A 25,854-nucleotide genomic window follows, 5' to 3' on the forward strand; every position below is an offset into this window, starting at 1 on the left:
TTTTAGAAGTTTGCACCTGCTAAGAGCAGATTGGGAATATCCTGAGCTTTAAATTGTGCTTCTTCTAGACTGTAGGATCTTCCCATCTATTCCATGTTTTCTGCCTACCCTAATATAGCTCCACAACTTCCTTCTGTTTCATTTGTGAGTTTGCCTTTTATCATGCAGTCATGATGTCCAAGTGGATTTATTTGATTGCAAAAGTGTATTAAAGAAGAAAACTCTCAGAGTCCTATAATGAGATGTGATTGTCCCTATTTATACTGTGGCTATGTTTTTCAGCTGAAGGTATGCCCTTCCGATACAATGAGAACACCACCGGCGTAAGTGTGACGCAGCGCCTAGATCGAGAAGAGAGAGAGAGATATGAGCTGATTGCCAAATGTACCGTGAGAGAGGGCTTCAGGGAGATGCAGGTTGAGGTGCCCTTCCTGGTGAATGTGTTAGATGAAGATGACTCTCCTCCCTTCCTTCCCAATGGCACTGATACTGCAGATGCTGTCGTGGAGTTCAACAGGAAGGAGGTAATGTTCTCCTTTATCTAGTCCCTGAAGTTGGAGTGCAGCGGTGGGAGGCGTGATGACTGGGAAACACCGTGCTCTGGGTAATGGATCTCAGCGTCAAGCACGTGACCACACCATGCCCTTGTGATTGTAAAATGCTGAGTCTGCAGAATTCCTCTCCCCTGAGTTATATTTTATTCAGACCCCAAAGTAAGAAGAGTTTGGATTAGGATTTAAACAGTGTGAAGAAGCATTAGCAGTTCATGAGGTCAGGAGGGACCATTGCTAGGATTGTGGTCAGGGTCGCTGTATCTCCCCGTATGAGCTCTGCTCTGTCTTTGTTACAGGGTTGCTTCCCCCAGGCGACTAAAATTGAGATTTGTTACAACAGGGGTGTGTGTGCGTGCAAATCTGTATAAGATATCAGAACTACATTCAGAACATTTATTAGGATGCTGTACCAGTTAACAGAAAGTTAGGAGGAGCAGTTGTCTGCTGCAGACAAACATTTCACCTGCAAAGGTGTTAAAGTTTCCAGTGTCAGGCTGTTAAGGGAGAGCTCCAGGATCTTGTGTTAATGGTGCCCTCCCACTTTTCCCTTACCGCCCCAAGGTGATCTTTCAAGAGGTCTAAACCCCTGGGTGTTTTTGTGTCTGCCCCCTGCACATGTACACCCCTTGCTTCAGTAGAGAAGTATACAAGTGGGCTCTTTGGCTCTTCCCACTGGAGCAACAACCCTTTATAAGTCAATGGTATAGAGAAGGCACTTCGTTTGCGGCCTGAATGATGCATTTTTCGTGAGAGGACTTCTGTTTCACAACAGCGGCATTTTTTTTTGCAGTCAAATTTCCCTTCAAAGTAGATTTTGTTCATGTTTGTGTCTGAAGGGGAAAAGAATGATTTTGGGAGTTTGCTGCCACCTCCCGACTAGAACAAGTGTTGACAAGACGCCTATAAACACATCACATTTGCGTGGTCATAAAGTAATTCCTTTTTACTTTTGAAAATTTTGAGATTTGGGAGTTTGATTTAGCTCTGGATGATAGAAAGTGAAGGTCTCATACAACTGTTTTATAAAGTAAACTATTCTTTTTGAAATTACATGCCTGCAAAGTGTTCAAAACATAGTGAATTTCACTGTCATTTTGCAGTGGGGAAAAAAGCATTATATTTGGAAACTTTCTAGTAACTGAACAAATTTGAAACAACAGAATTTCTAATAAAAATTTTAAAGGCCTTGTGGCTTCAGTGTCCAGGTAGAGAACAGCAATCTAGTAGACTAAGCAGAAGACAGCCAACCCAGGCCACTTCTGTCATTTCAGGTAATGTATTTCCTTGTCTTTTAAGTCACATATTACCTGCTTCTTTAGTAGTACTGTAGAATAACATCGTGGTTTGTTTTTTTTTTAAGGGGGGAAAAAAAAAGAAAAAAATCAAAAGCTGTGCATGTGCACTCATTTCCTACCTCAAAAGTTAAGTCCTCTATTTAGACGTAGCCTGAAATGATTATATGACAAGTTCTTTTTCACTGCCATCTTCTTTTGAGCTTCTAACTCAGATCCAAATAGATGTGAAATAGTGACCTGAAGCTTAAAATGAATTTGAATGAAAGTGAGCTTGAGTGAAAGTTGTAAGGTTTTGTTTGACCAATATTTCAATCTCCTAACATGTATCAGGGGAAGAAAGCTTCCAGGTCATTCAGCAACGTCATTTATTGTTTCCTTCTAGGGAACTGTCCTTGCAACGCTAACTGTATATGATGCAGACACCACACCTATTTATCCTCTTGAAAGCAGCAGAAAGAAATACACAGGAACCATCATTACTGACGATCCCTGGATAAGTGAAACATTTCGGGTAGAGCACATCTTCGATGAGATCCACTTCAGCCCAAATGGCAGCCAAGTGAGGGGAACTCAGCATGAGTACAGTAAGGTCTCTTTCTTCAAATAAAGGAGAAGTTGCTTGTTAGTAATTGACCAATAAGCTCTTGAACTTTTCCAAGCATTTTGTAAATATTGAGCCAAAGAAAGCTGAGAAATTTCAGGTTAAGCAAATGTTGAGTTTTAAACATGTACTGAAAACAGGGAGTTTGTGCATCTCTGGGATAGGGAATGTACGGGATGATGTTGTGTATATTGATAAGCAAGAGGTTCTGATTGTAGGATTCTTAGCATGGCAGTTAGAAGGGAAGGGGACCTCTCCAAACATCCTGAATGGCACAGAGCATAACTCCATAGGAGCATATTTTCATATTTAGCTCGCCTTCTGTTTCCTGATAGGGTTAACTTTGATATGTATAATTTTGACATGCTGTTGTTGGGATTGCAGTATCAAAATATACATTTGCAGATAACGTGGGTCAGTAATAGACTAATCTTTTCTTTTGCAGAACTGGTACTGAATAAAAGTATTTCAGTCACAGAGCATCGTTCCTTCCAGTTGGATGTTTTGGTGAATGACACAGAATTTCATGGCCCAGAAAGATCGGTGATGCTTCATTTCAATGTCTCCATCCTCCCTGTCAGCATTCAGTTTCCAAACATGACTTACCAGTTCACAGTGAACAGAAATGCTGAACGTTTTGCACAAGTAAGAACTGTGTTAATTATACTTTCGCTCTCTGTTAGAGACAGAGCTTAGTAGATAGATCACTGGGGCGAGATGCGTTAAAGCGTTGGTTGTAGCTGTTTTAAGTAGAATCAGTGAAAAATGTGATATCAATATGACTGTTGCTGGATGCAGTGGATATCAGGTAGATATCGGTAGTGGACACTAGCTCTCCCATCACGTAGTAATGGAAGAGGGGCTACACATGGAAGTATTAATAGAGAGAGAGAGAGACAGGAGGACTTGCAACCATGAGTGGCTTAGGCATGAATAACCAGAAAAATATCAAGGGCAAAAGAAGAAATTTGTCCCAGCTATTGGATTCCCAGCTTTACATATTCCAGTATGTTAATGGCTTTTCTCCAGATAATGGCTGGTTAGAAATTAATGTGTTTCCTAATTTAACCCTCATTTTACCTTAATCACCACCATTGTCATTAATAATGCCTTCCAGAAACGCTTTCGAACAGGTTGACATTAATCGGGTGAAAATTACAATGTAATTCCTATGGAATACATACATTAATAAGGAACTAGTTCAATATAATTAATGTTATGAAGGTGAATATTAAAAACATCAGTGATGAGCCATTTTGGGGGAGCTGCTGGAAAGTATACCTCATAACTAAATAAAGCTATAAAACTGCCGCTCTTTTTGTAGCAGACAGGAGGATTGAGACTAAAATATGATCATTCCAATTGCAGAGAAAACCAATTCATTAGAAGACTTCTAAGGAAGAATTTGGTTTTATTAATCTTTAAGCCTCTGGCTAAAAAGAAAGAAAAAGGAAAGTTAGATGTATTGCGTATTCTTATATCTAATCTGATGAAATGCACTATGGCCTGATAGCTGTTCAGAGTACGAAACAGGCCTTTCACGACCAATAAAAATGCTACGGCTTAGTCAAGGAACATTTTACCCGTAGTCTGCAGTGACTATCCTAAATATGAAAAAGATACCAAGTGTGCTCACACAGCGGGCTCCCTACAAAAAGCTACTTCTTTAGGACGTTTTGTGATGCCTTGTGGCTGCAACTTTTAAATGTGCAGTCCGTTAGAAACTTCAGAGCGTATTCTGTGCTTTTTGTGCAGATCACAGTATTTTTGATGTTAGGTTTGGGTTTTTTTGTAGCACCAGATTGTGAAAGCTTTATTCTCAGCGGTGTAAAAAACTCTTGCCTGGAGATAGGGTGAAATCAGTGGGTTTCCCACTAAAAGAAATAACAGCATAGGTGTGTAAGATACTCATAGTCTAGCTCTTAGCATCTAGAAATGGGCCTCAATTGTATGTATGTCACAACATGACTGTAATTTTTAAAAGTGTGGAAACTGTTAGGTGTGTATGAATATATATGAATTAATTGATTTTTATATGTGTGTATATATATGTATACATATACACACAGATTTTACATATAGGTGTATGCATACAATAATATTATGAATGAATGAATGAATTCCAAATTAAATTTGGTTAAATCATGTTTATCTGTGCATACCCTAGATTGCCTGAAAACATTTGTTTGAAGTCTGGGAGTATAGTTCTCTAATTCCAGAATGCAAAACCAAAAAAAAAAAGAGTTAACTTCTAAAGCTGCTGATTTTGCATGTTGTCAGGACAGTCAAACATTTGAACGGGAATTTTAGGGTTTCTGGAAACAATGGCACTTCCCACTAACTATGCGGTTTCACTGGGTGGCAGTAGTAGCAGGGAAGATTGTTTCTGGCAAGAAGGACCCCCCAAGTCTGTGGGAAGAGATCTCTCTTTGTGCTGCCTAAACGCAAATTCACAAAGAGATTTTGTTCTGGTTCTTGACCAGCAAAATGCAAAACTCATCCTGGCTCTGGAGATGGTCTCAATCAGTTATTGTCATCCACTTACTTCTGAGGCTGGGTTTGAATTTACAGTGTGCTCAGGTTGGAGCACAAGTCAATGGAAACAGCTTAGTCCCCAGCACTTCACATTATTAAAGTCGTCTGCATAATTAGCTGTGATGTGCCAGAGCAGTAAGGAAAAGTACTGGGCCAAATCAATATGAAGGCTGAACTGTCTCTTGCCCTAAGGAAAACACAAGAGCGTGAAGAAATGATTAACTGCTGGGCTGATGCCATTTGTCTATTTGACCAGCTAAATGAATTGAATAACAGAAGCATGGCCTAACGGTACAGGCTTGCCCAGTGGCATTTAACTTATCAAAGGACTTAAAGCTCTATTGACATTTACTGAGACAAATGATGAATAACATCGGCTGAGATTTTTAGAGAGGTTATATGTCCAAATGTCCCTGGAATTCAGTGAAGAGGAACGTTATCATTATCCAGACTTTATTAAACTCTGGAGCTCAAAAGGTGGATTTTTCCATTCCCATTCCCAATAATGGTATTTCTGTGTTAACTATTGCGTGTCTTGCAAAATGCACTTTTGTAGGCTCCTCCCCTGTATGTCGATGTTAATCCTGATCACCAGGCTCTTTTTGACCCTCCTCATGAGAAAGAGGAACTGGCTGCTTCTACCTCCTTCCCCTGGTGCTGTGCTTTGCTGCATCTGAGAGCTGTGCTGACTCCAGAACCTGAGGTGCAGGGCAAAGTTACAAGCTTGGGCTTTACCTAGTGGAATCAGGCAAAAAGAGAAAGCCCATCTTTCTTGTAGAAACTTCTCGAGGGGGGCATTTTTAGCTTCTCCTCAAATTATACAGAGAAAGCAAAACTGGCCCATGCGCTACTCTAAGGATAATCTGCTCTTCAGGGACCCCGAATTTACGAGGTCTTCTCCATCCTCTTTGCAGGAAACTTCTGTTGATCAAAAAGGTGCCTGGAAAAAGCAGTTATGACAGAGTAGGCAGAAAGGACAGTTTAACCTAGTCTATATAAAGGTTAATGCCATGGAACATTATTATGTTCTCCTACTGCCTCAAAGAAACACCGTCTAAGCGCTTGTAAAACATTGCCAGTTGCAGTGCAGCACCAAAGATGACGTGGTTCTGGAAGGGACCTGTCTAGACCTTGTGTCTAGACAGAGTTTATGAACAGTTCAAGTCTTTTCTTTACTTCTTTTTCTTCCTGCCAGTCCCAGCATGCTGTGGAGAGGAGACAGCATGGAAGAAACGGCCTAGCTTCTGATTGCTTTAATAATCTTTGTATGTTATCCTGCCACCAAAAAAACCCAACAAAAAACCCCAGCAAATGGTGCCAAGTGACCAGTCAGTGATGTGAATGGGAATAAGTCAGATGAAGTGGGACTCTCCTATGACAAAGTATGCTTCTAGGACTGCAAAAGCTTTCTCTCTGACTTGAAATAGTCCAGGTTCATAGGAAAAGGTCTTTTTTTTTTTTTTTACATTCTTTAATAAGAATGCTAAACCCAAGATGTACAGATATGCTTTTACCAGCAGTGGTGTTACTTGAAAACACATCTTAACTGCAGCGTTTGAAAAGAATCCATCACCAAGTTCCCTTAAATAACACCCCACCCTTCACATTGTGGTTTTCCCTGCAAGGAAAGCCAATGCCTCTGGACCTAATCCGAATCCCACTCTTGTAAATGGAAAAACCAAAGTGAGCTTTGGATCAGTTCCTATAGGAGCTGGACAGGAGACCGGGCTTTACATTCCTGTGTTTCTTAAATAAATTGTTTCAGACTGAAGAGTGCTCTAGCGTAGGTATTCTGGCAGGCAGAAGTTCAAATATGGCAAACCATATTTTCATTTTTAGATAAAAATGTTTAAAAAATTGCAAATGGGAAACAATGAGGTTCTTATTCCTTTTAAGGCTTTCAGAGAACTCTGCTGGCCAGAAACTTTTTGACTGTAATATTATGAAAATTATGTATTAGCAATTTCTATTTCTATCTTATTAGAAAAGAGTCTCAGCTTTGTTCCCAATGAGCTGTTTGCTTTCTCAAGCAAAACCAAAGTTTTTCTCACTGATCAGCCTGGGACAGAGCAGGGACTGACCTCAGACTTTCCCAAATCCCAGGGTCTTATTCTCTCTGAACACTGTTGACCATCAGTAGGCACCAAATATCACCGAGTCTCTGGGTCAAGGCTTTTTTCATTTCCACTATTAACCTGAAGACAATGGTAATGCTTTCCCTCTCATTTTTACTGAGAATAAATCACATTTGAAGCATTCACGTACTGCATTGGTAGTAAAATATCAAATCTGTAAATTATATCATTGGTAGTAAAATATCAAATGCTGAACTCTGCAAGGTGTAATATGCTCGATTTTCTTTCAGATATTTTTGGGAAGCACAGAATATTTTTGATGCATAGATTTGTTTCTATTGTCTGTGATTTCTTTGTTGGTGTTTGAGCCTAGATAGGAAAAATCTGCATCGAAAACTGTATGAAATTCCGTGGTGTGAACATCACCTACAAGTTACTGTCCCCCAACGTAAGCTGCTATCCTGTCAGCATACTTCAAGGCCGAGAAGACAAATGGGGAAGCCTTTATGTGAATGATTCTTCTGTGCTACGCAGACCCGAATGCAAGGAAATACAATACACTATTCAAGCTACAGACAAGCAGAGCAGGAAACATACCAAGACCCTTCTCACTGTTGTATTGGAAGGAACTCGTAAGTACCCGAGTCAATTAGAACTATTTACAAGAGGTATTAGGTGATGCATTAGTAGGGTATCTATAAACTGATGGCATTAACAATGAAAACAAGTCTGAGTTACAAGATACGGATCGCAAAGTTTGCATTTTGAGTTCTGAATCAGACCTGCCTGTAGCAGGTATTTGTTTGAAGAACTAATGCACAGAAAGGTGGTGTATCATATGCAATTCCTAATGTTCATGATGACATTTGATTTAGAAGAATCTTTTTTGTGTGTCTGTGTGACCTTTATTTTGTATTTCACATATTCCTATGGAAGAAAAAAAAAGTGTGTATATATATGAGAAACCACGAATCTTTGGCCTAAGTGTATTTATTCAATCATCTTTCTCCCCACTTCTCACTCCAATTTTTCCTTTTTTTAAAATTTTTGTGCTTAACATTCATGTGGCAATTGCATTGACTTCATTTTACTGAAAAGTTTATAAAGGCAGAATGTTAGAAATATTCTACAACAGCCACAGCAGAGGAGGATTGCACTGGAAATGTAATCAATTCTCTCCAAACCATATCACACTTTGTGCAGAACCTTACAATTCTACCTGAGAATTGCCTCCGTTCCCTTGTATCATATCACAACTCCTAATCCAAGAGCAAATGGGTTGAGGAAGAAGAAACAAAAGCCTGCAGTGGACTTTTCTTTTTGCAAGAGCCTTGTGCTGTCTGAAAACACACATTCCTAGCTGTTGCTCTTTGGGCTACTACCGCATTAGCCTAAGTACTAAGTGTTTTCCCTCAATTAAATGTTTTGTATGAAGCTATAAGTACTTATGGTCCCTATTTTTCTCTTCTCAGTATGTCAGCACATTTCTACAGTTCTAGGCCTTGACAGTGTGCTATCAAGCAGAGATAACCATGCCATCATGTTTGTCTTTTGTTTCACAGAGAAGAAACACCTGGACTTTTCTTTAATTATTATCTAAGTTTACTGATAGTTGGGTCAGTCAGTGTTCAGACTTTCTCTCTTTTCTTCGTCTTTCTTTCCTTCCTATCTACCCCTAAGAAAGGAGTTTTCCTTCTGATTTGAGCTGACTTGCTTGTGTATTCATCTCCCTTGTCCTGCACTGACAGCAAACACTCTTCCCAATAGTTCTAAAAAAAGAGGAGGACTGCCCTGACTCCTGTGCTGTGAGTAAGCACCACGCTGAATGTGAAGAGTGTGGTGGCCTGGGAGTGCTAACAGGAAGATGCCAGTGGAGACAGGGGAGTGGAAAAGGTACATTTCTGTTGTGTGAAATCAAGCTTCTGTTTAGTCATAATTGTGCATTTGCCTTCCATAGATATAAACTGATTTATTCTGGCTGGACAACATGGTATAGTAAACTACACAGAAGCTGAGGCTAAAAAAATTAACTGTAATACCCAAATGAAACATGCACTAGGAAGGAAAATGAAGTTAAGTTGGAATGGTCATTCTTGATCTTGTCCCTGGTGATGTTGAATGTGATATGTAAAACACCAGGTATTGAATTGGATTTGCAGCAGTGTAACTGGAATGGGTGACTTACGGCTTGCAAGATAATCTCTGCGACCATGAATTGTTTGGAACATACCAATGAGCCTCTCAGCAGGTATGCCCCTGCAGACAGTGAGCACAGATGTGTCTTTGTTGTCTCTGTTTTCTGAGATCTGTAGCACAGATCTGACAGGTGACAGTACACTTGACTCTTCCAGAACAATGCTTCTGTGCTGATGCTTTATCCCTTCAAACTGCATGAGTATCACAAATTCTCTTTGACTACTTGTAACCTTCACATTCAAGTATGTGTGAAATTGTGTAGAGTCATCCTTAGTAGTGACAGCCACTCTTCAGTCTCAAAATGGTCAGCTGGCTCTTTTTCAAGTAATACTCACTGTAGCTGCAAGTGACATGCTCAAAGGGCTGTCAAAAGCAGAAAACAAGTGAAAAATATATTTCTTCCAGTTGCTTTTAGCTGTTGTCTTGCCTGTTACTTTAGCAGATGGTATTTATATTCATAGATGTTTATTTTAAAAAGAAAAGTAACCTGTGCTTTTGTGTGTCAACGTGCACTGAGAAGATGCAGTCTGCTTTCCTTCAAAGCCTCGTGGTATTTGTGCAGCTGTCTGTTTCTGTGTTAACAGGGATCACCACAAACTATTCCACGTGCACTCCAAGTATCAAGACTTGTCCGGATGGGACCTGTGATGTGATTGAGAGCAAAGATCCCGCTGTGTGCCCCCAAGACTGCACAAGTATGGAAATGTTTTAGGATGGACTTTTCTGTTTCACCACTGATCGCTGTTCAAGTTCCACTTTCTTGATCCCAAATACCTTTACAAGCTCAACATATTTAGCATCTCTGCATTGTCATACCTGCATTTGAATCGTACAAGAGAGTTAAGGTTATGGGGACTAATCTTGTTCTTTTTTAAGCCAGTCAACCAACACCTATTGGCTGACAGTGATGGAAAGATAAGGTTTTCTCAGTAATTCTCATTCTGCTCCCCCTGCTAATTCGCAGGTAGTGTTTTTCAGTGGAGGTATTTGCTGAAACAGGTATAGGTTTTAGGCAAGTTAATGCCCTATTTCCAAACTTTAGCACAATATGATAGAAACCATGCCTATTTGAACTCCAATTCAAATAAGAAAGAAGAAACAAATTTCAATTTAAAATAAACATGCTTACAGAGGATCATTTGGGGAAATGAACCTGGCCTTATTTGACAGGTGACCATCAAAATGATCCAATGCCTTATCTATTTGAAGATACAGGCAGAGATTCATATGAACAGCATTTATGAAGGAAGAATTGAAATGTGTTTGTGTTTTTTCTTGAACACTTCTACATTTCACTCATACCTGCTCATACCTGCAAGTTCACAATCACCCTGAAGATATAAAGGTTAGAAAAACAGTGTATTGCACTTGAGCAATTTCAATGTTCTATGTGATGATAATTTTTAAATGGATCTTGTTATCTATCAGTATTTAATTCGGGAATAAAGACATAGATGTTTCTTAAATAATTCTTCGGGTTCTGACATTGTATACTCCAAGTTTACATTTTAAAATGGAGTCTTAGAGGAACTAGCATTTTCTTACAGGCTAGGACTTAATGTTCTTCTATAAAATGAATGAATAAAGAGGCATCTTTGTATTTGTTACATGCAAGAATGTGATTGTGTATTGCAAATTACTTTTATCACAAAGATAATGATTTCACTAGAGTGCAAAAAACCAATCCTTAAAGTTGCAGAAATGCTTGAAGTGAATGCAAATAACTTCTCTAATCATCTAAAAAGAATTCTTTATTGGTAATAACCACAATCAGTTGTCATTCTAAAAGTGGAAATATTTGTGCCAGAGGCTGCAATGCTAAAACATGTAATGTGCAACATATGCAGCATTAGATGTTTTGCTCAATAGAAGTCTGAAAGAAATACTGTCTTATTAGGTAATAGAAGCAGGCAAGTAACACAAGCTTTCAAGATGCTGTGTATGCCTTTTTAATGCCAGAGTTGGATAACTTTATACATGATTTGACAAAATTCAGAACCTGGGCTGGTGCCCAAAAGCAGTGTATTTACAAAGAAATGAGTGTGCTTTGGGAGCTCGGAGGTACAGGAGTATATTATATCAGCTTTTACTGGCAGAGGACATCTCTTCGGGAATGGCAAGCGATAAATAGGAAGTCCCACATGTGTTAAGATCAAGGATATTCTTTAAGTACAGACAGTTGCTAAAATACATATTTTTATAATTCATCTATCATTATAATGGCTGTGTACTTGAGTCCCAAAATTGCTTTCTCACACTAACACTATGAATATTACATTCAAGGGTGCTCAGCTGAAGCAACTGGTGCTGTGGCTATGCCTATCAAATAGAGGCAATCTAATTGCATTCTAAGCAAGAGACTTTCTCGTAGTAAGTAACTGCTTCAGGGCTGGTTGTAGTGCGTGAATCTGGTTAAACATTTGTAAATGAGTGATCTTTGTAAGTTCCTCTGAACTTTGGCTTTCTGATCATAGGAAAAAAAAACAGTGCTTAGGCTTCTACCTTGCTTTGCATGTCTTTGTTTTCAGCAGTAGCTGGACGTCATCTTTGGTTTTGTCCAACAACCAGTGTTTTTACTTTCTGAATTTCTGGAGTTTCTACGTGGTGTGTGGGATAGGGCCATGGTTTTTCCTTTTTCCAAATGATCTTGAAGCAGGGAAAGCTCTTTCCCACCACAGGGCAATGGAAACAGCTGATGCTTTAAAACGGGAGCATGTGAAACACCACACAATTCAAAACAATATTGATAATTCTTGGACTTTTCCTACCAGCAATGCATTGGTGAAAAATACATTTTTGGGTCTCTGGAATGCATGTAGGAAGCTCCATGTTTCCAGCGTACACCTGCAGCGAAAATGTACTCCTCCTTTCCCTGCTTTGTAAAAACTCTTTGTCTTCAAATCCCTCGCTCAAGAACAGTTTAGATAGGCCTGCTCATCCCCTGCTTCCCTCTTCTACCAGGTCCTCAAACATAGGCAGATATAAATACATATAATTTTTCTGAGGCTAATGGAAATTTTATTTCATCACCTCTTCACAATAGAGAAAGTTGGCTGGTGGGGGGATAATCAAGAATTTTTGGGAACACCCATGCTTCTTCAAACAAGTGTCAGCTCAGAGAGCAATGACTCAGCACAGTCTCTTCCAAAATTAACCAGCTGAGCTGCATATAATTTAGTAGGTGGGGCCTCTCTAGAAACATGGTCAAAATCTGTCTATTTTGCTTAAATACTCAAGTCCCCGTTTCACTTCTTCTAAAAAAGGATGTTTGCCTTTGTGTTGCCAAAAAATACCCTCTTCCTCAATTCGTCTTACATACCCAAAGAAATGTAAAAGCAACAGTCAGTCACTCTACTATCGACTTAGATGGGATGGAGGAAAACGAGTTGAAATAAAAAGAGGACTATATTGAAAAAAAGACTTGTTCATCTTTTGAATCCCTTTATGGTTTAGGCGATTTTTCTGAAAGGCAGCTAAACTTGCAGAACTTGATTGGTTTTTGTCTATACAATGCTGTTTGTGATTAAAGGCAGTTTATAGATGAAAAATGTCACAACTAATGGTCATTTTTATAATACATGCGGGAAAAAAGTTATCTATTTGGAAATACAGTTGCAATTACTCTGCATGAAGAACTCCTGCTTGAAATCAAGAGTAGTTCTGTATGAGTTGCTGCACTTTTTTCCTAATACTAAACAATGCATTTTTAGGTAATGAAAGATTCATTTTTTATCACTTACACTTGGCACTTACTCTTAGTCCTTTCACTAGACTATCCCGTGGCATTTTACAGATGTGATTAAGTATCGTTATCTCCACTTGACAATGGAACAAATGATATCTAGAACAGTATGCTGACTTTTCCAAGGCAAGAGGAAATTGGCATCAGAACCAGGAACGGAACTCAAGTCGGTAGACCGCTGGTCTGTACCACTGAACTGTACATCATCTCACGTGTAAAAAAATACCTAAGACAACGGTGGACATAACCTAAAATAAGTAGACTAGAGGAGATATTTTAGGGAGAATTTTAAAATGTAAGATGACCTCACTGATACGGAACTGTAATGCTTTAGGAGGAAACTGAGTCAGGACAGCCATGAGATGATCATTTGAGGCAGATGTTTGGCATTAAAAAATGGGATTCTATATAAGGTTTTAAGGGATACATGAAATCAGGAAAGTATCCCAACTATGCAATGCAAAGAGAAATACTGTATTTTTGTTACAGATAAATTTCAATCCAGAGTCTTCCATAATGGGAATAACTGCTAATCAGGGCTAATGTTCAAGCAGTCCAAGGTCCTCTCATTTCAGGATCTCAAAAATTTCAGAATTTAGACTCTCCCCTAATTCTCAGGAATCCCTGTCTTTATCGCTCCGCTGTGCTGCCCTGTCAAATTTCAGATGCATACTAGGATAAACCCGTGGAAAACTTTGAGCCTTATCTTTTTTTCCTTTAACTATATGTGAGAATCTTAGCTTGTGTCTGTATTTGATTAGGTGGAAACATTATTGGTGGTCATGGGAAAGGCATTGGAAATCTTGGAATTAAGTCAGGACATGGGATTTGTTACTGCTTCCCAAGACAGAACTGTTACTGTGAGAAAGATGATATCAAGGGTAAGTCTAAACATTATCTGCTGTCCTCATATTAATCTCTTCTTCTGTTTGTATCTACCATCTGTATATATACAATGATGTAAACTTGTGGGCATGTTAATAAAGAGTATCTTTGGTCAGAGACTGCTAACATAAAATTAATTAAGAACTGGCACCTTGACTTCTACTGTGGAGCCTGAAAATCTTCAGAGGGGAGTTATTTCTATCCTTGGCTAAAGATTCTTTTTTATCCATTACTACATGACAAACAGGTTGGTCGTCCTTTGATTTCCAGCAGCATTTGCATTTCAGTGAGACTCACCTGATATTTGCAAAGACAGTTGGGAGAATTAGAATAACAACTTCTTTTACTTTCAAGTAATTCCAGCCTCCTAATCATTTCTGAAAATCTTGGCTTCAGAATATCAAGAGATAGCCAGCACCCATTGTGTTAGGAGGAGGAGTGGATTACCTTTTTCATTGACCTTTGTTGAAACAGAAAAGCTCTACACAGTTGTTTGAAAAAGATTGATGGGGATTACATACAGCTTGGTTTGTTTTTTTTTTCTTTTAAAAAAAAAAACTATTATTGCTAATAATAAATATAACATGAAATATTTTGCATCTTTAAAACTGAATTGTTTGGAATATATCTCAATTTACTCGTGAGTAAATTTTCTGTAGGCATAAGAAGAGAAAGAGGAAGCATAAAGCTTCTTGCTTTTGATTTTTTTTTTTTTTTTTTTTTTAAATTCTAGAAAGATATTGTGCTGTTTCCACTTATTTCTGGGGTATAGGTTGCAGATGTAGCTAAGTTAACTATGTATCTGAAGTCAGGATTATCTGATGAACAACAGTGCAAGGACTGTATTTTGGATCTCGGTTCCTTCTGGAAGCGACTCCCTAGGAATGCTGTCTAGGGGCATGTAGGCTTAAAGAAACTTAGTTTCCAAAGTAAGACACTAAAAGTGCTTCTTCAAAAGGGGAAGTAGTAAATGGGGAGGAAAAAATGCATATTACTTTAGAAACAGTTGCAGCATTAGGCAATGTTTTCAGAAATAATTATTTTGTTAAATACAAAGCAGAAATATTCTAAGTTTCCTTATAATCTAAAAAATTGAAGAGAAATATTCTTCAATGTCTAACAATTGACATAATGAATTAAATTCACGTTTGAAGATTTTATTTGATGGGTTGAATGGCTCTAACATAAACTGTTGTCCACAAGCAAAATTCAGTCATGTGTCTCCAGAGAGATAAGTGGTATCAGAAGATCAATATATTGTAGGCTGGGTCTTAGAGAAGAGTGTCAGAAGTAGCCTACATCTATAAAGATAAGGAATATGGGGTCAAGCTACTTATCCTTACATTTACACAGGCAGTTAGGCAAACAATTACCTGCTGGTGTCCAAAATAAAAAAAGAACTGGTAGGTGCAGTGGGCATATTTGCAAATTCTCAAATTTCATTGAGAATTAGCTATTAGGTTTTCCTCTAGGTTTTTAAATAATTTTGAGTTCTGTTTCTGTCATACCTGGGTGTGTCATGTGCGCTGCCAAATCGGAAGTAGGAGATAACAAGCAAAGTTTTAAGAAGCTTTTCTTGGTCCACAGAGCAACTATGTGATGACGTGTGCAAGACTGTGATAGCAGGGGCAGTGCTGCTGTCCTTCATCATCTCCGTGCTGCTTTCTTCCTATTTCATCCATCGTTACCACAAGAATTCTCCAAAGCCACCTATTGCCTCCGCAGAAATGACGTTCCGGCGCCCAGCCCAGTCCTACCCCATCAGTTATTCTTCCACTAACGTCCGCCGGCCTTCTTTAGATTCCATGGAGAATCAGGTGTCTGTAGACACCTTTAAAATACCAGTAAGCCTGATGTCATTTTGCATACTCTTTTTCTATGTGTTCTTGTTCCTAAAGAATGTTGTTTATGCATGCACAAAATGTTTCAGAAATGCAGTCTATTCATAGAAATATCCAACTCAAATAACTAAAATAGAAATCACATGTACAGGCAGGGAACTGAAGATACTTAATGAGTAATTGGATAAACCATACATTCTTCTATTTTTGTAACGTTTTAATATAATGTAACATCTTAGACCTAATTTGAGCCAATGTTTTTTTCTCTACAAACGTAACTCTACATTTGACAGTAGTGTCGTTTTACTTTGCTCAATTAAATACTAATAATCAGTAGGTTTGTAGTCTCTGTGATGAGCCATAGTATCACAACAAGGGTAAGTTTAAAACAAAACAGACTGTAGGTGTCAGTTGGAGTGTGAGTTTTACCCACATTTTAAGGATTTTTGCCCAGTCACACTATCGTACCTTTAATCTAGCTTTTTCTGTGTTGAATCTCGTACTATCCAGGATGCCTGCCAGCTGGTGTGTTTTCATGGACCAACACAGTAGAGAAACACTGCCACTTTATATGACATATGTGGCAACAGCAAATCCATTTGGAGGTTGGATATTGAGGTCTTCACAGACCTTGTGCTCCATTTGTTTTAATTTCTTGTCTGGTTTGCACATACGTCATCATTTTGCAACCATAAGGCTTAATAACACTGATTTCATAAGAGGAGGTTTGTTGTCTCTGATGAACTCCTAAGGGAAAGCCTTATTCCATGAGTAAAACTGATGGACGTCTCTGTGAAGTCGAAGGTCACATACTCATAGTTATTCTGAAAGCAAGCATTTATCCTGTATCACTTCATGTTTCATTTGTATCTGATTTCCCAGATCTGTAAATATAATCCATTATCCACAGACTACATGTACAGCCTGTTTTGAAGTAGGTGATTTCAAGGTAATGGAAAAACACTTTCAAAATACCTAGAGATTCAGAAGCTTTTATAGGAATACACTGATATTGATAAAAAGCGCGACCAAACATTGTACACCAAAGTGCACCTATTCCTGAAGAATGTCCTCCTATCGAACATTAATGCTTCAGGTGCAGCTAGCCACTCCTTTTTTTCCTTCATCTTATAGGGTTCCTTTTCTCTCCTGCAGGAAGATCCAAAGTGGGAATTCCCTCGGAAGAACCTGGTTCTGGGCAAGACTCTTGGAGAAGGAGAATTTGGAAAGGTTGTGAAGGCAACAGCATTCCGACTCAAGGGAAGAGCTGGCTATACCACTGTGGCAGTGAAAATGCTAAAAGGTACATTCACATCTGGGTCTGAAATGATTTGAAAACTATTTGTTGTAACTTTTGAATGAGGGGCTAGCATGAAAGTAAAAGGTCAGCTAAAACCAACCATTGTCACACCCTCCATTTTTTCCAGCATTCTTTTATATTCTGACAGATTTCTTACTTTAGGAGCTAGCATCACATTGATCCAAACAAGTAATTTCCACAAATTCTAATTCATGATGTGCAAGGAGCCTCTGACTTAACATAGCAAATGTATTTAATTTTGTTCTGCATTGATGGAAATATTGCAAGGGCTTCTTAAAGCTTTCTGATTTTTTTCCCCTCTACCCAGTTTTCTTTGACAAAGCTTTTTAAATAAAACATGTTATAATCATGTCAAGAGACTAACAGACCTATTAAGTTACTTTTCTGATTGAGAATTCCATCTACTTTTATACTTTCTGATCTGCTTTTCAATTACTAGGAGCTCCGCTTGAACAGCCCAGTGCTGTCTCCTGGTGTCTTCAGTTTCCCCTAAGACTTCAAAGCTGGGGAAAAAAAGTATGCCTAGATAATGTTGAGATGATAATGTGAGACCTTGAGCTCTTGCTCCTGTCTCTGTTCAGTAGTTTTCAGCCCCAAATATACCTGCTTCTTTCCCATATAGAAAAAGAAATTGTACTGAAAGAAAAACATGAAAAAATTAATGTTTCTGCTTGGTCTCTGAAGTAGAAAGTCTCCAGTATTACTGTACATTTCAGGTGGAAGCTGTTGTAATGCATGGCTTTTGCCAACTTTAGTTATATATATGAGCGTAGATTTTACATATCTAATGTCTGAGCCTGGTTTCTAATAAAGACTTCACTAGACATGCAATAATAGTGAAGGAGGTCAGTGGAAATGCTCAAACAAGTTCCTTCAGGAGGCCATTTATTCACCACAGCCTGAAAGACGAAATACATATGAAAAGAAAATTGTGTCCTTCTCTACCGTCTTGTGTACTAGTTCATACGTACATGTAGTCCCTACATATCAGGCACCTAGGAATATATGAAACAAAGAGGGGAAACAACCTTCAGAAAGGCTTATGGATGCAAGCAGATTCCTTTAGCTGGACCGCTAGCTTTAGCTGAATGACCTCAACCATCCACTGCTGCTTAAAAGTAAAAACATGTAATTATAGGAAAATGTTATACTACTTATTACCACTTCTATTATGTGCAAGGTTGGTTTTTAAAAAAGAAAAAACCAACACATCATCTGCTGCTTGAGAGCATCCCATCATTTTACCAAAAAAATAAATGCATTATGAAGTGCATGCCTGCATCGCAAGAGGTTCAGTCATATGAACAGGTCATATGGAGGAAATTGAGGAACTAAGTCTTTTCAGAAGTGAAGACTAGTTAACCATTACTTGTAATACTCAAGTAACGACCTGTATATCATTATCAATAGAATAGTCTTAGTAATAATTTCATTTAATATTTATTTGTGCCCTTAATGTCCCTGATTTTCTAGCGCATTTTCATCAAGAACATGTGACTGAGTTAAGATTTCAAGACACAGCGGTAAAAATGCTGCTTTTACTTGCAGATAATTTAACATTCAGCTTTCCCTAGCTATTATGAAGGAAAGAATTGACAGAATTGATAATGCGAAGGAGTAACCCTTTATTTTAGGGACCTTATTTTAATAAATTGATCTGACATTTACAGAAATACTTCAGGCTCTAATGAACCCCTTTGTAATGTAAATTACATTGCAGATAGTCACCTGAAATTCCATTTTCCAACTTGACTGTGAAGAACATTTGTCATTCTGCAAATATTTATCTGTTGTTACCAGTTTAACTTTACTGTTAACACATGACAACTCAAGTATAAGAAACATTACATTAGTCCACAGTGGTCTTTATAATGCTGTCAGGAAGTATAAAGCACAGTTATTTTGGATCAGGCCAACATCACCTATTCTTTCCCCGTAACAGATGCAAAGGGGGTAATTTGTCCAAGTATTAGGGACTCTACACTGTCTGCTCTTTAAAAGGGAATGGTATGTATACCAGTATGTTAATGGAGAAAGCCTCCTGCTTATTGCTTAAAACATATCTCCTGCCTGAGCTGTGTAGGTGGGCGCAATCTGTGGTTAAGAACAGACCAGGGTAGCACTCTCCCTACTTTGTCAACTTGGCGTTACGTACTGGGGAAAGAACAAGGAGCAGTAAGTAATTAGCTGAGCCAAAATAGTCTTGGAGCTATGGATGGAGGTTTAAAGGAACAGAGGGGTAATTTTTTCAGCCCATTATTACCACTTTTCTCATATGAATTAAATCTGACCTCCTGCATGATACGAATGCCTTCATTACAATAAAAATAAAGGGGAAACCACCAACCAATACGTAAAGAGACATTATTCACAATTTGTAAAAACAAAGGGCAGAAAGCTTCAGAGCTAATTGTCTCCATTTGTGCACTATCAAAGGTTGTTTTTCAAGCAAAGATACATGGGGAGCTTTGTTCTGTTCTTGCGCATGCTACACAGTTCCAGAGCTAGAAAAATAGGACTTTCTTATAGGCACTAACTTGATGTTGTTCATATTTGTTTTATATAAATGCATATTTTTTGAAGTCCCTATCAGCAGTGAGAGACCATCCGATCTTGCATCTTCATCATGGGGTAGAAGGCTCTGAAGTCTGAGTGGAGGTTCAGACTACAGTATAATATATGGCTGATACAAACATATAGTACCGATACAAACATATAGTAGAACAGAATAAAAAATTATCATGACCAGGGCAAACTATTAGCACACGTATTTTAAATGGATATGTAAATAAATCCTTTGGTGCTTACAGCCTCTATGAAAAAACATACAGTACGGTACAAAAGATAAGAAGCTGAGCTTGTTTTTCATTAGCCTTAAGTAAAGGTGACCACATACTTGTCAACTGCCCAGTAATAACACTCTGTAGGAACTATCCAGGGAGGTTCTGTGTGTCAGAGAGATGAAGGACGAGGTAGAAAAAGGGTTATCTCTGACCTATAGTGTCTCTATGACTGAAGATCTCCTTCAAGCCCCAGTGCGTTCAAAGAGGAAGTTTGTTAGAAGAATTCTGCAAAAACAAAATGCTTGAAAGGCTGTGAAAGCCTCTAGGGGCTACATATTGTCATACGATTCCCACTGACATCAGCGAAGTCTGCATACACGTCTCCCAGTAAAATCAATCTGAACTGTACATTTAGCTTCTGAACTCTAAATCTAGATATGTGCTACAAGTGTAAGCCAGTAGATTAGTGGATTTTTATTCCGTCAGAAAATGTATTTAGGAGGTGGAGGGCTGTATCATGGGAGTTAACTAAGCGAGTCTTTTTTGTTTGATTAACATAAAATCTTGGCTTTCATATGCTTCTGAAGCTTCAATTCCACAGATTCACCCTAAAAAGTTGCTTTAGAACACTAGAAAAGATCTGTAATAATTTTACGGCATCTGCAAGACATTACAGACTCTGGTCCTGATTCTTGGCTGACCTACTCTTTCTGTAGTCATTTGTATCAGGGCAGAGTGATGATTATAGCAGGTTACCAAGCCAGAACAGCAGCAGTCCCATTCATTGGTTCTGGTATGAATGACTGCAGGACAGTGGAGATGGGGAAGTTTCTCTCCTGTGGGGAAGTACAGAGTTTTCCAACCTCTTGCTAATTCCAGGAGAAATGGTTGATCTCATACTTAAATGGTTCGTAGAGAACTCTTGACTAATGCTTTCCTAACCACAACTGTGTGTTTGGACACTTTCTGCAGAAAATGCTTCCCAGAGTGAGCTGCGAGATCTACTTTCAGAGTTCAACCTTTTGAAACAGGTGAACCATCCTCATGTCATCAAACTTTATGGAGCCTGCAGTCAAGATGGTAAATATTGGAAGCTCGTTATTAAGATGAAAACGTTAAGCAAGGAAATAAAGAGCAGTTCATTGATGGGTTTGGATCACTGCTTAATAATTGCTGAGCACCTTCTAAATTTGCTGCTAGCTGAAAAAATGAGGGACATACAAGAAAAGGAATGTTTGAAGGGAAGGGGAAATGCTAATTCAGTGTAACTAAGCATTCTTCCTGTGGTTTTCTTCAATACACATTTTGATTCTGAAGCTATTTTAAATTTAACCAATCTACTATCAATTCACGTCCAATCAATATATATTTTTGTATTATGTTCATGCTCAGTAAGTGTTTTCAAATATGGGTTATATTTTAAGTTTAATGGGGTTTTCATTATTGTTGTTGTTGTTCATACTAAAACAATGCTTTGAGGCCTGAGCCAGGGAGTGAGATCTCCCTTTGAAAACAAAACAAACCAAACCAAACAAACAAACAAAACCAAAAAAGAAAGACAAGATCCTTTTGTTAAAATATAGCTGGATAGTTAGATTGATACTCAGTTCTCCTCCTCTATCACAAAACTACTGTCTCCCTCTTGTCGTGAAATATTTGCTAAAAGCCACAGTCATTGAAAGGTATTTCAAGGGGGAAAATTGTCAGACACGTCTATTATAAACTGCCAATGAAGCAAATTTTCATTGTTGTGCATAGGAATTGATCTGAGTAATTTCTGTTCATGTTAAATGAAGTTGCATTGCAACATCCTCTTCCTTTTGCATCTGTAATTATGCAGCCTAAAATCACAGTATGCATGTTGTAACCTTGGGCAAAGGCCTGCCTTTTTTGCCCACCCAGTTCTGTTGCAAGTGGCACTTTTAGCTGTAGACAGAGAATATAATTCAGGACTGAGTCATCTCTGAGGTTTAGTAAGGTAATGAACCAGCAGGGCAGGATATTCTTTTTTTTTCTCTCTTTTCAGTACAATGTATTTTTTCATCCCAAAGGAAGTGAATTGTTTCTGAGTCAGGCTTTTAATAAATATCAAGTTAATTCATTACTGTATGGGGTGGGAGGGCTTTGATACAGCAGACAAATGTATTTAGCATTAAAGCACTGAGTGGATATTATTCATGTGGGTAATGGGGAGGGGAAACTAATGGATTGAAATGTCAGAATGTTTCTAAGTCCTCTGAAAAGGCACCTTAAATACAACACTGGAATTAGCAGATGATTTGTGAGCTCAGTATCACACGCTTCAGAAAAGTATTTAGATTTTTTTTTTTTTAAAGTTTCTCTAAGTTGGGCTGTTTCACAGATCTGATTTTTAAGAAGGTTGTCTCTTTTTTAGTCTCAAATTATCTAGATGAGGGAATATAGGCAAGAGCCTGAATTCTGCTTTGATTTAGGCTGAAACTCACTCACTTTGCATAGAGGATATAAGCTAAAAATATTGTGATTCCATGGCTGATTCAGTGCCTTTTACGTAAAGGCCAGAGGTGTCTGGAGCCTCTGACTGTTCAAAACAATGTGTTGATTAGAAGAAACTTTTTTGGGGAGGAAAAAAAAAAAGGTTGTCTATTAATTGTTTGCTTACGAGTGTGTTTGTTTATTTTAGGACCGCTATATTTAATTGTGGAATACGCTAAATACGGCTCCTTGCGCAGTTTTCTCAGGGAAAGTCGAAAAGTAGGACCAAGCTACGTGGGTAGTGATGGCAACAGAAATTCAAGTTATTTGGATAACCCTGATGAGAGAGCCTTAACAATGGGAGATCTAATCTCATTTGCATGGCAGATATCACGAGGAATGCAGTACCTTGCAGAAATGAAGGTAGGGCAGTATAGTAGTGATCTGAACATGTTCTTGTGATAGATGGACGTGTCAGCAATCGGTTCCTCCACAAGAAGCGTAAACACTATTGTTCGTTTCTTCCAAAAGCTTGTCCATCGTGATTTAGCAGCCAGAAATGTATTGGTGGCAGAAGGGCGCAAAATGAAGATTTCTGATTTTGGCCTTTCCCGTGATGTGTATGAAGAAGATTCATATGTCAAGAGGAGCAAGGTACAGTGCATATTAAAAACAGTAGTGGGAATTACTACCTAATCAAGAGAATGAATTTATACTGCAGGACTTGAGCACAGAAGAAAAAGATAATAGCTATTTTTTATTAACTTAGAATAATTCTCTATTTTAAAGAAATAAAAATTAAGATGAAGCAAAATTATGAGCTTAATCAGTGGGACAGTAATATATATATATGTGTGTGTAAAAAATGTATCTTATTTAAGTCACCATTACCTCCTCCACCTCTTTTTGTTGACTCGTCAACAAAATCAATTTATTTCTAATATGTAGAAGTTAATAAAAGTAAAAGAAGGGTCACTATGATGACTAAGGCCTTGGAGCATCTGACATACAAGGAGAGGCTGACAGAGCTAGGTTTGTTTAGCCTGGAGAAAAGAGGGCTCAGGGGGATCTTACTGATGTGTATAAATACCTGATGGGAGGGAATAAAGCCAACAGAGCCAACACACTTCTCAGTGTGACCCAGTAACAGGACAAGAGGCAATGGGCGCTATTTTAAATATGAGAAATTCCATTTGAAGAAAAGAAAAAACTTTTTTGCCGTAACAGTGATCGAACATTGGAACAGGCTGCCTCGAGAATCTCCGTCCCTGGAGATATTCAAAACTTGGCTGGAAATGGTCTCAAGAAACCTGCTGTGGCTGACCTGCCCTCTGCAGAGGGGTGAGGTCCCTGCCCACCTCAGCGGTTCTGTGAAAAGCTGCAAGACAATATGTAAACAGTAGGATGAGATCTGCTGTTTTTTAAAGGCAGTGTGCCAAACAGTCTGTAATAAATTATTTCTTTTTCTTAAGGCTAGAGAGTTCACACAGGATGCTTAAAAATAGTATGTGTTTTGTTAATGTAAATACAGAAGAATGACACCTTTTTTCATTGCAGGAGCTTTTAACTATTAACCTTTTCACAGGTAGAGGGCAGCCCATTTTTAGATGAGGTGGGCCCTCTCATTTATCCAGTTCCTCATCACACTGCTTGAAAACACAAACAAAAAACCCCATCATTTTTCTCTGTCTCTTTTCCTATTTATAATTAAAAAGATAAACAAAAAAAGTCCCAAGGAGTTGGAAAAAATGCAGACAATTTCTATAAAGATCCTAATTTCAGGAATTATCATATCTATGCAGAAGACTTGAAGCAAAGCCCTCCTACAAATACTTCCAAATGTATGAAAGATACCAAATCTTAATCAAAGTGGTACATCACAGGTCAGGGTAGATTAGGAGCTAATGCTATCTGCCGGAGGTTATTTGAAGCAATTCTATTTTGCCTGCCACAGTAAATTATTATCAGGTGCCTAGGTACAGTTCTGTCTGCTCGCAGTGCTCATGGCAGGATTCAGCGTTTGGTAATGTTTCACCTGTAGGACTGCGCAAAGGGAATTTGATAAAGATGAGTTGTTGATTCACATCATAGAATCATAGAATCATTAAGGTTGGAAAAGACCTCTAAGATCATCAAGTCCAACCATCAACCCAATGCTACCACGCCCACTAAACCATGTCCCTAAGCGCCTCATCCACACGTCTTTTAAATACTTCCAGGGATGGTGACTCTACCACTTCCCTGGGCAGCCTGTTCCAAGGCCTGACCACTCTTTCAGTAAAGAAGGTTTTCCTAATGTCCAGTCTAAACCTCCCCTGGCGCAACTTGAGGCCATTTCCTCTCGTCCTATCGCTGGTTACTTGGGAGAAGAGACCGACCCCCACCTCGCTACAACCTCCTTCCAGGTAGTTGTAGAGCGCGATGAGGTCTCCCCTCAGCCTCCTCTTCTCCAGGCTAAACAGCCCCAGTTCCCTCAGCCGCTCCTCATAAGACTTGTGCTCTAGACCCTTCACCAGCTTCGTTGCCCTTCTCTGGACACGCTCCAGCACCTCAATGTCCTTCCTGTCATCACCACTTCCCTGAAAAGAAACGCTTGAGCATGATAACTTGGAGACTAAGAGATAAGTTAAGGCTTGTCATTTTTTTATTCTTGTAAAAAATACTGTCAAATACAGCAAGCCAAGTCCTGCTTTCTGCCTGTTTGCATCCACCTGTCACTGACATCGGCAGAACTTTTGCAAGTCAATCCCAGGCCAGACTGTGACGTTCACTAACACTACTTTCTATTGACTCTTTCTAAGACGAGTAGCGTTGGTTCAGTTCCCTCTATGATTGAATATGAAAGAGTTGCCAACAGAATTTTTTGCATGTGAAAATTTTAGAACTTTATGAAAAGATTTCCATGAATACTGTGAATTTTCAGTTTAGCTTTCCCTGTTTTTTCAGGCCAGTTTGTGTGAATGTTTCTAAGTCAAAATAAGTTGTGAAGAAAAAAAACCTTTCGGAAGACACGATCATATGTAAAAGGGCTTTGCCACGTTCATTTAGCTATCTTCTGATGTATGTGTTTTACATTGATCTGTACCAGTTGCTCTGTATTTTAAGAATGATGCATTTACATAAAGGCAGTTTCATTTTATTTGGCAGTGTGTTGATGTACTGAATGGATATTTTCTCCTTACTTCTGGAAACATTGAAGTATTCTTCAGTGTTCTACTGAAACGCTGTAGTATTCTTCAGAGCCTAACAAGCATCTGTCTGCTTGCATAGGGAAACAGGGAAAAGAAAAAAATTGAGAGGAAGGAAGAAGGATAAGTTTCAAATTCTACTGAAACAGTTGTTGCATATATATATGAATTTCATGAGAAGAAGAAGTAAGGCATATGAATGCTAGTGATATTGTGAAGGTTATGAAACATCTTGGAAATTTTGCAAAGCTAGATTTTCATGAACATCTGGGGCAGATTTCTGAGATTTTATCAGTGAATTTCTGCTAGTGGAAAGTAGCATCTTGTAGATTCAATTTAGTAACCAGTAACCGAATAGGACTGTCCAGGTACAGTTCTGAAACC

The 25,854-nt window shown here is 38.5% G+C and overlaps 1 protein-coding gene across 1 annotated transcript in view; it reads left to right on the plus strand.

The window, feature by feature from the left end:
- Window positions 1–25,854, plus strand: part of RET (ret proto-oncogene) — a 37,808-nt gene that overhangs the window by 3,234 nt on the left and 8,720 nt on the right. Inside the window, exons 4-15 of the mRNA XM_009581510.1 lie at window positions 283–524; window positions 2,232–2,433; window positions 2,896–3,095; window positions 7,434–7,692; window positions 8,828–8,953; window positions 9,841–9,951; window positions 13,760–13,879; window positions 15,471–15,727; window positions 16,880–17,027; window positions 20,801–20,908; window positions 22,491–22,705; window positions 22,814–22,936. Coding sequence (XP_009579805.1) covers window positions 283–524; window positions 2,232–2,433; window positions 2,896–3,095; window positions 7,434–7,692; window positions 8,828–8,953; window positions 9,841–9,951; window positions 13,760–13,879; window positions 15,471–15,727; window positions 16,880–17,027; window positions 20,801–20,908; window positions 22,491–22,705; window positions 22,814–22,936 — 2,111 coding nt within the window. The remainder of the gene's footprint in view (window positions 1–282; window positions 525–2,231; window positions 2,434–2,895; window positions 3,096–7,433; window positions 7,693–8,827; window positions 8,954–9,840; window positions 9,952–13,759; window positions 13,880–15,470; window positions 15,728–16,879; window positions 17,028–20,800; window positions 20,909–22,490; window positions 22,706–22,813; window positions 22,937–25,854) is intronic.

The sequence above is a fragment of the Fulmarus glacialis genome, unplaced genomic scaffold (assembly GCF_000690835.1).
Source record: "Fulmarus glacialis isolate BGI_N327 unplaced genomic scaffold, ASM69083v1 scaffold11267, whole genome shotgun sequence".
Classification (NCBI taxonomy): domain Eukaryota; kingdom Metazoa; phylum Chordata; class Aves; order Procellariiformes; family Procellariidae; genus Fulmarus; species Fulmarus glacialis.